This window comes from Polyodon spathula, chromosome 11 (assembly GCF_017654505.1).
Source record: "Polyodon spathula isolate WHYD16114869_AA chromosome 11, ASM1765450v1, whole genome shotgun sequence".
In the NCBI taxonomy this organism is placed as follows: domain Eukaryota; kingdom Metazoa; phylum Chordata; class Actinopteri; order Acipenseriformes; family Polyodontidae; genus Polyodon; species Polyodon spathula.
In genome coordinates, this window is record NC_054544.1 from 31,102,194 (window position 1) to 31,114,148 (window position 11,955).

General features: G+C 39.5%; 1 protein-coding gene across 11 annotated transcripts in view; it reads right to left on the minus strand.

Moving 5' to 3' along the window:
* LOC121323262 (dedicator of cytokinesis protein 10-like) overlaps positions 1-3,685 on the minus strand; it is an 83,893-nt gene extending 80,208 nt beyond the window's left edge. For 6 of the 11 annotated variants that reach the window (XM_041264231.1, XM_041264219.1, XM_041264228.1 and 3 more), the window contains exon 1: positions 3,458-3,683. In XM_041264231.1, coding sequence (XP_041120165.1) covers positions 3,458-3,568 — 111 coding nt within the window. In that variant the 5' untranslated portion in view covers positions 3,569-3,683. Of the gene's footprint in view, positions 1-3,457 lie in introns of all 11 variants that reach the window. The other 5 variants (XM_041264223.1, XM_041264229.1, XM_041264225.1 and 2 more) reach the window with 3 other exon arrangements.
* Positions 3,686-11,955: the final 8,270 nt, after the last annotated feature.

Below are 11,955 nucleotides of genomic sequence, written 5' to 3' on the forward strand. Positions count from 1 at the left end.
TTATTATTATTATTATTATTATTATTATTATTATTATTAGTAGTAGTAGTAGTAGTATGTTTATTGAATAATGCCATTAATAAATATTAGTACCTGTGATTTCGCTTGCCTGTTGTAAACAGAAGTCATAATGGTGTATGAGTAGAGAGCAGAGTGAGCTGTCTTTTTTTCTTTGCATTTTGATTCCAGTTTGCTGTTTTACTGGTCAGTTATATATCAGGGTTATATTAATACTTAGTATTTGCTTTGGTGTACAGCAGAGAGGATCGCCTGCAGTGAAGACACTGAGGCTGAGTGGGGGGGGGGGCTCAGATTATTCAGTCAAAGCCAAGGCCAAGGTGTCTAGGAAATACAGAAGGGGGTAGGGTTTGTCTAATCCCTATAGTCCTATGTTAGACCAGGTTCCTGGTAGTAATTGTGTTTACCTGATCCCGGGGAATAGACTGTGCTCTATGTTTTTGTGTTCCTGAATACCTGCAATGCATGTCTACAGTACCTCAAACTGCAACTGACTTGGCGTTCCTGGCTCCAGTACCTGGTTGACGTGACTGAGGTGGCAAAGCTCGGCGCACAAGTTTCCATGTCACAGTCCATAATGATAAAAACAACAGATAAATAATAAAGGATGTTGAAAGTCCATGGGTGTTTGCCATTTCAGTGAATTTTCTAAACGGAGTTACATTGTAACATTTGTTATACTAGATAAGTATTTAAGCCCAGGATTTTCTGATGATAAAACATCTGTGTATTCGTACAGACCCATCATTGTAAAGATCTTGGGCTTGCCATTGTCTGATATCAATAACTATCCGTGTAACAAAAGTTCAATTTTCATGGAACGACCCTAAAAATGTGGCGCTCCAGTTTAATCTGCAAGATGCTCTCATTGTTTCACTGAAAGCAATTCAAAAAACAGATGACTCAGGCCTGTGAGATGTTCTCTGCTGTCTACACAGCAGCTTTGTGTGCAACTCAGTTGCAGAAGGACTTCCTTCATTAAGTGACCAGTAACTTGATGGGACGTGTGGGAGAGAATCACCATCCGGACCAGTGAGGTGCACACTGGGATACCAAAGTGGCACTGCTGTGAAAGTCAAGTGGAAAATGAGTCCCCTCTTTGAAAAAGGACACCTAATACTGTATTGACTGGCATGCAGGACCATAATCCAGCAATGTGTTAGAGCTCAGATTGGGAGTCATTGTAAGAGATCAATACACCAACAGTGCAGCCTCCCTACAGCTAGGACTGTATCTTATGTGTGTAAAGAGAAGCTCTTAAAGTGGTTAAAGTTACAAAATACCCTCATTGCAACATTTCCATTGAGCTACAAACCTAAAGCCCATTAAAATATAACTTTAGAGGTTCTCTGCCTTGCTGTGTGCTAAAGACTATGCTGCGATACAATTTTCCCAGTCTCAGTGATATAACTTTGCCACAAAAGTAGAGCAAAAGCATACTACATGAAGTCCATGTGCATACTGTACCTTGCAGGCTTAATTATCCTTATCATTGAACACGAACATGCTTTCTTTTGACAGGCTTCAGATAATTTCGCTCAGAGCTTAATTTTCTGAATGCCCACATGAATGCTGCCATTTGCATGGCCTGATCACCAAGATTTGGGTCATTACATTTCCATACTACTACAGTGCTTGTGTGGATGGTGGCAGCTTACTGAGAGAGCACTCCAAACACATTGCTTCTTTTTTGTTGCACCCACTTATTTTACCCCCAATTTTCACCCCAGTTTAGAATGTCCAATTATGTCCCCTCAATGCAGCAATTCCGCACACAGCTCAGAATAACTGAAGACTCAGTGGGTGTCCTCATCTCTCACGAGCAAACCAACTTCCTGTTTTACACCCAGGAACTCGAGAGCGGATGTCAGAAAGCTGTTGGCCTCTGGAGGACAAAGGCCAGCCCTGCAGGTGTCCGCCTGAGCTCACTAGGCGCCTGGCCAGTTGCTGCTGGTTTTGCCTCCTAACCCGATGGAGCACCAGAGCCAATGCGACTCTCCCTCTGGAATCCCCACGCGGCCGTGCTTTAACCAAGTGAGCCACTCAGGGAACCCCAAACAGTGTTTCTGATGTGTCTTTGAACAAAACTACAAGCAGCATTGTGGTCACCTGTTTCAGTACGGTCACATCGTGTTTCAACACAAAAGGCTCCTATACTGTACTTACCTTAACCCACTCCCAACCTCAATGAACCCGTCCAAGTACATTTACTGTATATGGAGTACAATATGTTCTTTCAACAACTTTTCAACAAGAATGACACCTAGTGTTTAAAGTGATTTATCTGCTTTGAAGACCTGCCCCCCACCCCCATTTTTAGAAAACTGATTATGACACATCAGTAATGCTTTTAAGCAAAAGGTGATTGCCATGTTATTTCCTTCCAATGCTGTAGTTAAACATACTGAAACTATTATGTTTAAGGTTATAGTGTATGGGGGCCTTTCTAATTGAATATGTAAGAAGGCGTTACGGGTACACTCAACTGAAGGTGAAAAAGCCATAATGAGCTACATAACACTTTTACATTGCACCCTTATCACTGTTAAGTTCTTAACCATTTCATGCATGGCGACCTCATATGGAGACTTCTAGTCTTTATATGGTGACATATGAAAGACGTAAATGACGTTTTCGTCTTGTCGCTCTCTAGACTGTGCTCCACTGCATGCCTGCTTGGCATTCGTTCTTCAATATGACTTGGATGATATTTCCAGCAGAAATCACTCTGCTGTCATTTAGCTAAAGGTTTTTTTTTTTTTGTTTGTTTGTTTGTTTGTTTTTTGTCCCTGGAAAATACCGAAAATTACATAACAGAGTCCCCGTTTTTCCAATAACACTGTGAACTTGTTAAAGCAATGTTTTTTAAAAAAAACAAATAAAATGTTATACAGGCTACATTAGATACCACTGCACAAAAATAAATGTTGCATCCATGTTAGAATGTCTTTTTCTCTCTTCTGTATATGGTTTTATGTTAACTGTCCTTGTTTGAATCCTTAATGTGTATACACACTATACATACTATACTGTTATGGACCAAATGTATATATCCATATGTACTTTCACTTCCTATCCAATAGTTTGTAGCTGCTGTCGCTACTGTCCCGATATACTATAGTCACCCAATCGAGTCGCCTTAATTTCTATGTAGGTATTTCGTAAAATAAATAGGACATAGTATATGTTTTATGAGCGAGAGTATTATTAACAATATACTTTAACTAACCCCAAAAGTTCTACAGCCTGAGTGGCAAAGCACATATTTGGTATATCACCACATGGTGCCGTATATGTTTTCTATTTAAATAAATTCAGACAAACACGTCAATAAGATAACAAGCCTTCATTATGATTAGTACGGGTAGATGACATGGATCATTGACCGGTTTCACAGCCAATAAAAGATTGCATACATTTCATTTGTCAACACACTCACCATAGTAATAGTTGAGTGTCTGACCACATTGGAAGCGTTCTGTCTGATCTCCGCCGCTGTCCCCGGTTTCAGGAGGTTCTTCTTAAATCTCCGGGCCGATTCAACTGCCATTTCTTCATTAGTGCTGAGCGACTTTTAACTGAGTGAGCGCTTGCGTTGATCTAGTGGTTTCGACAGTCCCTTACTCTTTCAAACTGATTGTGGTCTTGCCTCCAGCAGTCTCAGGAAGCGGAACTAATGTTATGTCTCTTTGTGTCTAACGACAAGAGCCACTGAAAGGCTTTTCACTTTCTGTTTCTTCTGATTTAAATGTTTAAAAAAAACAAAAAACAAAACAAAACAAAACAAAAACAACGCAGCTATCCTTGATACAGTATGAAATATAATGTAATATATCGCTGAAAACAGTTAATAAATAGCAAGCATCAGTTTTCAAGTCAAGGAGACGATAATGGTATTTTATTTTTTGCACCATCTAGCGTAGAAAAATAGGAACTTCAAAAACTGCGCACATTTATTTTCCTTGTAGTGATTTTGATGTTACATAGTAATAAAAGTAAATTATCAGTATACGTGGTAAAAATTGTTTTTAATTTTTCTTAAAAATCGGTAATTACAAGGAAGAAAATCACCCTCAACACCTAGGCGTCCGTTTTTAAGGTTACAGAGTCCTCTAGCTAGACAATGCAGTATTAAACTAATGTAATGCAAAATGTTCCACTAAAACAATTTTACCAATTGCAAGCCTATATAGCCTATAGCTGCAAGTACTCTCAGATTGAATGGCGTAGAAGCTGCTTTTGCATTGATAGTTCAGACCAACACACACGCCTTAGACATGGTGATATAAGAACATAAGAACGTAAGAAAGTTTACAAACGAGAGGAGGCCATTCGGCCCATCTTGCTCGTTTGGTTGTTGGTAGCTTATTGATCCCAAAATCTCATCAAGCAGCTTCTTCAACAACATTACTGGGGAGTTGATTCCAAACCCTCACAATTCTCTGTGTAAAAAAGTGCCTCTTATTTTCTGTTCTGAATGCCCCTTTGTCTAATCTCCATTTGTGACCCCTGGTCCTTGTTTCTTTTTTCAGGCTGAAAAAGTCCCTTGGGTCGACACTGTCAATACCTTTTAGAATTTTGAATGCTTGAATTAGGTCGCCATGTAGTCTTCTTTGTTCAAGACTGAACAGATTCAATTGTTTTAGCCTGTCTGCATATGACATGCCTTTTAAGCCCAGAATAATTCTGGTCACTCTTCTTTGCACTCTTTCTAGAGCAACAATATCTTTTTTTATAGCAAGGTGACCAGAACTGCACACAATATTCAAGATGAGGTCTTACTAGTGCATTGTACAGTTTTAACATTACTTCCCTTGATTTAAATTCAACACTTTTCACAATGTATCCGAGCATCTTGTTAGCCTTTTTTATAGCTTCCCCACATTGTCTAGATGAAGCCATTTCTGAGTCAACAAAAACTCCTAGGTCTTTTTCATAGATTCCTTCTCCAATTTCAGTATCTCCCATATGATATTTATAATGTACATTTTTATTTCCTGCGTGCAGTACCTTACACTTTTCTCTATTAAATGTCATTTGCCATGTGCCTGCCCAGTTCTGAATCTTGTCTAGATCATTTTGAATGACCTTTGCTGCTGCAACAGTGTTTGCCACTCCTCCTACTTTTGTGTCGTCTGCAAATTTAACAAGTTTGCTTACTATACCAGAATCTAAATCATTAATGTAGATTAGGAATAGCAGAGGACCTAATACTGATCCCTGTGGTACACCGCTGGTTACCACACTCCATTCTGAGGTTTTTCCTCTAATCAGTACTTTCTGTTTTCTACATGTTAACCACTCCCTAATCCATGTACATGTGTTTCCTTGAATCCCAACTGCGTTCAGTTTGAGAATTAATCTTTTGTGCGGGACTTTGTCAAAAGCTTTCTGGAAATCTAAATAAACCATGTCATATGCTTTGCAATTATCTATTATCGATGTTGCATCCTCACAAAAATCAAGCAAGTTAGTTAGACACGATCTCCCTTTCCTAAAACCATGTTGACTGTCTCCCAGGACCCAGTTACCATATAGGTAATTTTCCATTTTGGATCTTATTATAGTTTCCATATGTACACAAGTTTGTGTGTTCCATTCACTCCATATCATCTATTTATATGATGGTATAGCCACATGAATGAACATCAATAACAATAATAAGACAATAAAAATAAGACGTGTTTCTTATTATGCCATGCTGATAAATTATACAATATTGTATTGTAGTATATGAAGACATATGCCCTTAGACTTCAACTCATAACCATTTTGGCTACTGCTCATGAGCAATAATAGTTTTTTCTGTTGCCCACAAAATCTGTCACTACCACCAGTAAATAGTGGATATTGCCTTCTAAAACCGTACCTTAGCCCAGAGATCCAGTGCCTGAACACAGTTTCTTGAATGCTGATATGAAGATAAATGAGGAAACAGTGACATCTAATGGAATAAGTCTTTAACAAGTTGTAACATATGCAAATAGATACCTGTTCATTGAAATTGAACACACTTTAATACCTCACAAGTGAAAGAGCTGAAATACAAAACATTTCAAAATAGTCATTCCTCAAAAACACTGACCTCCCAAATCCTTCCTTGAGAAGAATTTTGACAACAGGCTACAGTCATTAAATCAAATATGATACTTACACTCAATGTCAAGAAGTTACAGATATATGAAAGGATTTTAAATACTTAGGGCATGTGAACTCTTCGTTTTCCAGATGCTGTTTTGGATAGTGACTGTGCTTTTTACTCCAGAGGGAGTGAGAGAGGAAGAGAATTCATCTTAAGTGACTACAAGCCTCCTGCTGCAGTTTCCCATCAACATCTCAACAGCAGTTTCCAGAGAGCTCTTTGTGTTGCACAAGCACCCGAGGATACCCTGGGACAGTCAAGCAGTGTTTGCCAGTGTTTTCTGTGGGCGTTGTCATTAGAATATTGTTACTGTTGTTTCGAATGGGCCCAACAAAGACACAGAATATTGCACTGGATTTTGTTCCAGTGTAAAATTTGCAGCATGTTATACTGTAAAAGGCTGTCAGTCTTAACTCTTTCTTAAGATTAGCATCATCATTAGAACTAGGAGGTAGTATGATATTCAGCATTATGTTACTGGGAAGGGATACATGTTTCAATTATCAATAGTCTCGCAATTCACACACCTGCATAAAGACCAACAACACTGGCATCTGTATGAAAAGGCCTTTACAATATTGAAAGAATCACTAGGTCTACACATGTGGATGCTGTTCCCTTTCAATTTGAACATGACCACCAAAAACATTGTCATGGCATATACGCCTGCCTAGTGGTAGGTGTCACTGAGCTCTTTCTATCAAAGCTGCCGATAGGCCTCCTTCCCTCGGTGATGTCCTCAGTCGAACCTACTGAGGGTACATAACCTTCACACAGGGAAGGATCATTCTCTTTTCATTTCTCAAGATGGTACGGTAAGACCTTCTGTGTTGCATTAAACCCTTTTTATTACATAAAAAGCACTGCGTTGAGCTTGCCTGCCTTGTCCCTGTTGTCGAGTTACTCCACTAGCCACCTGTGAACTAGCCGTGTACTCCTCAGCAAGGCTTGCCCCGTTGTTGAGTTGTGATATACTCAGGCTGTGTTGGCCTATCACCATGTGTGTGTGGGCCTTACAATCGAACTGACAGTGTGCTCTCCCCCATCTGTACTGCTGTATTATTATTGTACTGTATTTTTGTATTGTGTTTTGCTGTATTGCTAAAGTCAATCACCTGCCGCGGCTTCGGCCCTGTCCCCCTGTTGTACGCTACACGCTGCCCAGGTGTGTGACTATGTGGTCAGGGTAGGCACTATTGCATAGCTGCCCCCGGTGTTTTGTAAATACCGTGGTGCGTGCTCAGCCTGTGCTACTTCAGTACCATAGTGCGCACAGAGCTCATTGACTCACAGTACCCGATACAGGCAGTGCGCCAATGCTGCAAGGTACTCAGTGCACGTGATGCCCATCGTGCCCGGCGCTTCACGGTGCACGTGGTACTCAGTGCACACGGTGTGCATTATACCTGGTGCTGCATGGCACGCAGTGTGCACAGTTCTCGGTGCAGGCAATGTGCAGGCTATCTGTCTCACCTGTATCACACTGGACCGAAAGAATGTGTTCCACTTTCCTATGGGTCCAAGTATCTTAACTTCGACTTACAGGGGAGTGTCCTGAGTTGAATCACCCGTGTGGTGATTCGGCCTCTCCTTACCCCCGCAAGTTTCAAAGTGCATGGATGCCATCCTCACTCCCTTGCGGCTGCAAGTGATCAGTGAATTGGCTGGACGACTGGTTGATCTGCTAAGTTGCAGGAAGGAGCAGTGGCCCACACAGCTATTTGTGATGAAGCATCTGTTTGAGACTGGGTCTCACCCTCAACAATGCCAGAGCCAATTAATACTGAAGGTATACATAGCGGCTATTTCTGCTTGCCATGCTGCCGTTGACTCAATTTCCCCGGGCGCGTATTTTCTGGCTACCTGGTTTCTCCGAGGCGCTCGGTGGCTGCACCCTTCTGTAGGTTATACTGGAGGCTCTCACGCAGGCCCTGTTTGACCCTATATACTCCATTGAGTTGAAGTTTCTGTCCGTGAAGACAGCCTTCCTCTTGGATATCACTTCCGCAAAGCGGGTAAGTGAGCTGCAGGCGCTGTCTGGGCATAGCTCCTACGTGGATATTTGGGATGATGGTAGCAGAGTTTTACTGCGAGCAAACCCTGCTTTCCTCCTCAATGTGGTTACAGCCTTCCACATGAATCAGTCTGTGGAACTGGAGTCCTTTCATCTTCCACTGTTTACTTCGGAGGAGGATAATAAGTTGAACTTCCTCTGCCCGGTTCGGGCATTGAGATGTTATGTGGATAGGACGAGAGTTCAGCGTCAGTCTGACCATCTCTTTGTCTGCCATGGGACACGCCACCCTGGGACAGCCCCTTTCGAAGCAATGACTGTCGCATTGGATTGCGGACACAGTCTCGACTGAGTGTGATGGTGCTGGCTTACCCCTGCTTGGGCGGGTAGCTGCACATTCCATGAGAAGTGTGGCTACATCATGAGCCTTCTTTTGAGGTGCCTCCTTGGCTAAAATTTGTGATATGGCTCGCTGGGCTATCCCGCATACCTTTTCCAGGTTCTTTCGCCTGAATGTGATAATGTGAACTGTGAGGTCGCTTTGGTCTTCATCACAGTTTTGGCACGAAAAGAGAATGATCCTTCCCTGCGTAAAGGTTATGTACCCTTGGTGGGCGGGACCGAGGACGTCAACAAGGTAAGGGGGCCTATCGGCAGCTTGATAGAAAGAGCTCAATGACACCTACCATTAGGCAGGTGTATATCCCATAACAATGTTTTTGGTGGCCATCTTCCCTTTCAAGGAACCAGGTTTATGGTAGGTAAACTAACTTTTTCAAGTTTATGCTTCCACTCCTGTCAACGTTTAGAAAAACAAAACTCCCATCTCCAGGACTGGGAGCTGCTGGATTGTACAGACACAACTTGCTTGATTGTAAATTATTAACTTGTTGCTTCACCTGGCCATATTTTCTTGCCTTGTCTAGTTGTTTTCAACAGTGTTTCCACAATAGCAGTGTCTTAACTACGGCTCCCGACTGCAGCATTAAAAGAGGAAACACAAAAAAAAAAAAAAAAAAAAAAAAAAATTAAATTGAAAAAGGATTCCATAACTAGTGACTGTTTTATATTAGACAATGCATGGGACCGGGATGTGTGTGATTGTGTGTGGGCTGTGGCCATGGGCGTAACGGCTATGAGGACACCAGGTCTTGTCCTTGGAGATGCTATGTGGCGATGCAGTGACTGAGGCCTTCATGAACGTGCTCATCAAGTAATATTTTGCTTGCTTGTAAACATGCTGCACAGATGAAATCCAACACTTCAAACCGGCAGTCTTGATAATGAAATACCACATGGGGCAGCAAATTGCTGTTTCTATCTAGCAGGTGTCAAGGGTCCAAATGAAATAAGCAAGACACAGACAAGTTGCTTTCTAATCTATTGTATAGACTGCACTCCAGCAAGATCCACTGGCAGATATTTACAAATTATAATTGCTGTTCTTATAATACACCACTAGATGGAGGTATCGAAACACAACATCGTTGATTTGCGTTCTACTGAGAGTCTACTTTCTAATATATATATATATATATATATATATATATTAATATGATAATTAATATATATATATATTGTGTTATACACACACACATATATATATGTATATATAAATATATATATATTCTATATATTATATTTCCATATATTATAATATCTAGATTAGATTAATCTGACTCATACCAATACACTTTCATTGGACATAATGGGACACATCACGTATATGCGCAGGCATGTTCTTTACTGTGCTGTGCTTATCACATGCAAATGACCTTTCTTCACCTGGTTTTTGCTGTTGTATACTTCACTACTGTTTGCAATGCTTTTACGTTATTGTTAATAACCCTGATATCTGTTAATGATTTTCATTACATTACTACGAAGTTCCTTTAAATGAGTACACTATTTGTGGAAAGGTATTTGTTTGAGTTGTTTGTGTACTTAATTCAGGACACTATTTTCCCATCCTGTGTCTTTTCGTATTTTTCAAAACACGGAGTGACAGTTAAATTCTTGGGAACTAATTTAAATGAAAACTGTTATATTGGAGACGTGCAAGAACAGTTTACACAGTGTATCATATTTTTTGTAATCGGTGCATTTCATAGGGGAGTCTGAAGTGAAATTCCAAATTGTCAGAACAGTGTTTTGAATGTAAAGATCATAAGGATACAAGTTATATTTGCAACTGCATTTAGTACAAACAGATTAAAGTACAATTGTATTTTCTTCTGGGATGTAATTAATTAAAATGAAGAATCTTGCCACATACAAACTGTTTGGAAGTCAAGTAAGTGTTGAAATACTGGTTTACGTTTATTTCTATGGAGCTCTTAAATCATTTTGTTAAAAAAAAGAAAAAAAAAAATCTTCTGAAAAGTAAAACAATACTCTGGCATATGGTTTCATAAAAACACAAGGCAGGATTTCATTTGGCATTTATTTTGGCATCTGCTTAAAATTAAATGTAAAAATGAACATGAGTGCATATACTTTAAATACAATTATAATGATAATGTATAATCGTTTCATCAATTATACAATGAAAAATCTTTGAAAAACAACATACACGATACCTGTAAAAGTAAAATTGTAAAAGACAAACAAAAAAAAAGTTACCTATAGATTGGATTGAACATCAAGACAATTAAGAGCAATCTATCAATTTGCAGTGGGTTTATTTATATTACAGAAACTAAAGAGTCACCCTCTGACAAATAGAAACACAGATCACCACAAACTCTCATGTGAATAAATAACTTCAAAGTAATTTTTGCTTTGCGATTTAATTATTATTATTATTATTATTATTATTATTATTTGAAACTGGTAAAATTTCAATGTAGCTTTGATGTAATAGACTTTTACAACTGATCATGACTCTTTTCCTTAATTAAAGGCTATAGCTGTACATAACAACGGTGTTGCACAGTATGTAAATAAAAGATGCAGACCTCATACAGCACTGAAAAACACCAAAAACTACCTCTGACCTCTGTTACAACTGTTTATTATTTTTGAACAATCACACACACACAGCGCACACAACTGCTGCAGTATATATATATATATATATATATATATATATATATATATATATATATATATATATATCACACACACACACACACACACACACACACACACAATCTTTCCTCCATTACAATGAAAGTACTGTGTGTATTAGAATGGAATAGTAATAAAGGCTTTGCTCTGCTGTTTGGGGAAATGTGTTTCAGCACCTGGGTTCAGAAACAAATGTATCAGGTTTTGTTGATTTAATTGGTGTTTTCTTTTTTAAATCTGACCTGTTTCCTTCACCAGGGGTCTGTTTGAAGCACTGAGGCTAATTAAAGAAAACAGGAAAATAAATATGTAGATATTTTTATGGAATTTTTAAGGGATTAGCATCTGATAAAACATATGCTAAAGTTATATCTGACCCTTGTCCCGCTCAATGCTGTGTGTAGTTTATTTTCTGATGAAAGGTCCACCAATTTAAAGCTTTCAGTCTCTGGTGGGCGCTCCTTGGATACTAGATGTCATTTTGAAAGCTTTATGGCTTTGACCAGCAAACTTGGAGTGTTGTTATTCAGTGTTTCGGAATGGGATGTGCATTTGAATGAGCCCTCACTTTTTCTCACATCCTGGGCTCTGAACACCACAGGCTTACATTTCTGAGTAGCCTGTCTGCAACTGCTTTTGGGGAGTTCTGTGAGTCTGGTAATACTCATTTCCACTGGGGTACTGCCCAGCAGTCTTCTTCCATTTCTGTTTT